This window comes from Etheostoma spectabile, chromosome 6 (assembly GCF_008692095.1).
Source record: "Etheostoma spectabile isolate EspeVRDwgs_2016 chromosome 6, UIUC_Espe_1.0, whole genome shotgun sequence".
Classification (NCBI taxonomy): Eukaryota; Metazoa; Chordata; class Actinopteri; order Perciformes; family Percidae; genus Etheostoma; species Etheostoma spectabile.
Window position 1 is genome coordinate 12,952,374 of NC_045738.1, and position 4,664 is coordinate 12,957,037.

The window sequence follows — 4,664 nt, forward strand, 5'->3', positions numbered from 1 at the left end:
ACACACACACACACACACACACACACACACACACACACACACCCACACCCACACCTACACCCACAGACACACACATAAGTGTGTTACACATATGCAAACTAACAATTCTTATCTCTTCTGTACTTCTCCCTCTCTCTTTCTCTTTCTCTCCATCTCCTACACTCTCTCATGCAATTCAATTCTAATGGGTTTTATTGGCTTGGCGATTCATCTGAGTGTAGCAGCTCAGTTCAATTACATAAGAGAGCCCTCCGGGCTTTCACCAGACAATCAGCAACACTCTCCTCCAAGTCACATGCACACACATTCACATGCATCTTTGTGTGTACACACACACACACACACACGCACACAAAATCCAATTTCTCCTTAACAATGGTGGCACAGAGATGAAACATCCTTTTCCCATTCCGCAGGTACTTGCTGTGTATGTGTGTGTGTGTGGGTCATGTGTACAAGTGTTCGCACTCAGTAACAACTCTTTAACATTTACATCATTAGTAATTTTCTGAAAATTGCAGTAAGTTAATTTCATTGTTGTTGTACACACACATTCAAAACATCTCTAAATCATAAACACATCAAAGAGCACGCACACACACTCGCACACAGAGCGTGACCAGTCAAATAAAGCTCAGCTTCAATGCATCACGTCTAAGCCACAGCCCGGGCTCCCCGGAGAGTTTTCCACCTCTCGCTCTCTGTTCTCCTTCGCCAGCATTACGCCCGTCTCCCCTCATAAAGTGGCAGCGCCAAAAGCATCTGTGACAAATTGTCAGCCACTTTTGCCTGAGTTTGTTCTCGGTGTACGGACCCTGATGGCAGATAACTCTCGCAGAGGGAAGGTTGACACGAAATGAGAAGGAGAGCGACAAGAGAGCACTGGTAGTTTTTCTGCACCTGCAATAAGATAGTTTCTTTTCTGCTGACTCATCCTTTACAACACACATCCTCTAGCGCTCCCTCCTTGCCCCCCTTCCTCCCTCAGTGCACCCTGGGATTCCCACCAGGAAGGCTAGGAGCCAACTAAACTGACATTCCGTTTATCTGACAAGCTGTGGTACTGAATATTAACCTGCATTCGACCTCCACCGTCCTTTCTTCTTTCCCCTTTCATCCCTCCATCACTTCCTCCTACTCTCTCGCCCCCTACTTCCTCCCTCCATCTGTCCCTCCACCCCCAACCCCAAACCTACTCATATCTGTGTCATATTTCTAAGTAACCCAAGACCTTTCAAGGAAAAATTGAACTGCAGCTGAACGGAGAGCAAACTGGTGGCAAGGTGAAAAACACTTGAAAGGGTGTGGGAGGAGCGGAGAGAGGAAGAGGAAGTGGACAGGAGGTGTAAAAGAGGTGAGAACAGCGGGCAAAATAAAAGAGAAGGTCGGATGTCGAGGAAAGGAATGGGCAGAGGGAGAGAAAAAGGCAAGCAGGAGAGAAAAACAGAGGAGAGGAGAAAGAGGGGGATGGAGAGGATGGAATAGTTGCGATAGAAATAAAAAATAGGCTCACAGAGAATAAAAAAGTGAGAATAAATAAAAAAAGACCAAGAATGATACCTACTGATCTTTTTTCTATCACAAAGTCTGTAGGAGTAAGTAAAGAGCTTTGTTACAAAATGAGATATTCACTATTTACACCTACAATAACAAGGTGGGTGCTCAGATAGAAAAAAAGCACTCCATGTTAGAGTGGGTTAGATTGAGCTTAACATATTTAACAGAGTGGAATCATATTCATTTTTAATATTGACTGATGACCTTTGTCTTTAGTCATCAGAAAGTATCACTTTTCATCACCGTATTAAATCATCCTTGTTGGTTTATTTGCATAGGCAGTGATGTACATAATATACACCGTTTGGTTTTTAAATTATGTAACATTTACAAAGACACATTTCACTGGAAGCAGTATAGCCGTAATGCAAGGATTTGTGGCGTACAGGAAAATTAAGAATGACTTTCAGTCGTCTACAGATTAATATGATGGCTGAATCAACAACTCTGAGCTCTTTGAGATAAGGTTTGAAACAATCTGCCCAGTGGGCAAGTACATATTTTTCGTAAGTACAGAAAACCACCCCTGATACGGAGCAACTGCAGGAGGATTTAAGAAGCTGATTGCTTGAAATCCGTGGTTCAGAGCAGAGGAGTTGAAGCCTGGCTTATGTTGGTTATGGGGATTTCTGGTCTATTGTAGATTTTGGTCCAGGCTAGATTCCTTACATTAAATGAGTAAGAGAGAGGATAATAAAAAATAAAAGAAAATAGAACAAGCGAGATAAATCAAATAAATGATCAGCAAGAAGCAAAGGCATGAAATAAAAAAGATAAATGATGAAATGTAGGATATAAGAAGTGGCTCAAAGAAGAACAAATGAAAAAGGCAGTTTAAAATTGGTGAGGGAGGAAGCTGAGGAGGAGGGAGAAAGACAGAACATTTTTCCACAGCGGTGGCAAAGCACATCAAAGCACGACATGTCTAACCTTCCAGGATAGCGAGAGATAGAGCGAGAGGGAGGAAGGGAAGTGGGTGGGGATGTCACCTTTCATCTTGCCACTGTTGCCACCCTTGATGCCTGTGGAAAGCCGCCATTATGTGTGCTGTTTGATGCTAGACATGCTTGTACAAGAGTGTTTGATTGTTGTGCGCGCATGTGAGAGAGACAGAGAGTGTGACGGATAGATGAGGGGGTGCTTACCAAAAGCAGCATAAAAATGTTACATAAGATATAATGTCTCTATACTCCCTCCATCTGTCCCTCTGTTTCTGATCTCCAATTGAGACGCTCGGGTGCAATGACAGGAGCAGCCAGCAGGCGGAGAGATTAAAACACAGTAAACCTGCTGAGTGACAGGAGTGTGCATGTAATTAGGCCAAACCACAAACGGATTGGATGTGTAACCCGAAGACGCCTCTAATGATGAGCTAGCTTCGCGATTTAGCTTTGCTGCTGTCCCATTAAAATCTCACAATTCCAATGCTGTCCCCTTTTGACTGCAAGTTTACTCAGTGGTTTTTAGGAGTGGCTGACGCAACATTAACATGCATCAAAAGGTTGTTTTCAAAATGTGCTTCAAACTTGGGGAGAAAGTTGGCCAATTTGTCACATTTTCTGAAAAATAACTTTATCGTGATACAAGATCTTCATTTGATGTTGCAAGCTCCACCGTCATCTTCTTTGAGCCACTGTGTGTGCAGTCTATCTGGGTCAACCTTCATTAAGAATTTAGCAACCACCAGTGAATCGAGGTGCAACATTTGTAAAAAACAAATAAATAAATCTTGACAACAAAAGCCCCTTACCCGCCTGAATTTTAAATGCAACAGATGTTCCCAAATATTTCCATGTAAAATGCAGAGCTCAAACAGCTTCAGAATTGCATTAGTACTTTGTCTGTTAACATATGCTGTCTATTTTGTCTTCTATGTGTCTATGTGCCAGCTTGTGAAGTTCATTTAGTTGTCAAAACATCTCAAATCTGTATTTCTTTACAAGAGAAAGCCTGAATAACGATGATGGTGACTAGTATATGTACCTGGTAGCCTATGTCTTCTTTTGGAATCAATATCTCTGTTGAATCAATCTCACAGGAGGTTTAGTAGAGGTTTTTTCTGCTGTTTACCGAATCAGGAAAACAAATAAAGCCGAAAGACAGATGAGACAAGAATCAGGATTTAATGGGTCTGTTGCCCAGTGCCAGATTAGCCGGACTCTAAAGTCAGTGGGAAGATAAAAGGATCAATAAAATTTAAAAAAGATTTCTCAAAATAAATATCATCAAGAACAAAAAATACAACAAACAAAAGATGCATCGAACATCAAATTATTCTGAACAGTTTACAATTACCTAAGATAGAAATGAAAACAATGGAGAAAAAACAGATCAATGTAGCAAACTTTTCAAGCACTCCAAAATCTAAGAAGACTTGCAACATATAATTAACTGTCAACTATCGTTACTCACCATACACCAGTAGGGTGTAATGATCGGCAGCACGTCCATAGTTGTTCTGGGCCTGGCACAAGTACGTTCCGTTGTGTGATTGGCTGAGACGGGAAATCTGAAAGGTGGGGCCGGAAATCTCTGCCCTCTCGGGTAAGGTGTCATTAATCTTGGACCACTGAATGTTCCTGGGCCTGATGGGAAGGAGACCGAGAGATGTTTCAAAAGGTGAGGAATTAATGCATCCCGCTGTCTTATAAGACAGTGAACAGAGATCACAGAAATCAGAAATCTCAGATTTGGAGACAAGGACAACACACTCACATTTCACTTGTTTATTTGGCTCACATGTGCTGTATGTGCTGTATTTATATAGCGCTTTTCTAGTCTTAACGACTACTCAAAGCGCTTTTACATCTACAGGATACTTTCACCATTCACACATTCATACACTGTGGCCGAGGCTGCCGTACAAGGTGCCACCTGCTCATCAGATAAACATTCACACACATTCACACTCCGATGCGCAGCACCGGGGGCAACTCGGGGTTCAGTGTCTTGCCCAAGGACACTTTGACGTGGGACTGACAGGGATTAAACCACCAACCTTCCGATTGGCAGGCAATCACTCTACCACTGAGCCACAGCCGCCCCAAAACACTTTTTGGCAGTAAGTAATGAGCATCTACTGTGGGACTTGAACCGCAGTCTCTGGC

At 42.5% G+C, this 4,664-nt stretch overlaps 1 protein-coding gene across 1 annotated transcript in view; it reads right to left on the bottom strand.

Annotated features, from left to right (window-relative positions):
- The window catches only part of cadm4 (cell adhesion molecule 4), a 41,798-nt gene that overhangs the window by 7,602 nt on the left and 29,532 nt on the right, over positions 1-4,664 (bottom strand). The window contains 1 exon segment of the mRNA XM_032519503.1: positions 3,970-4,142. Coding sequence (XP_032375394.1) covers positions 3,970-4,142 — 173 coding nt within the window.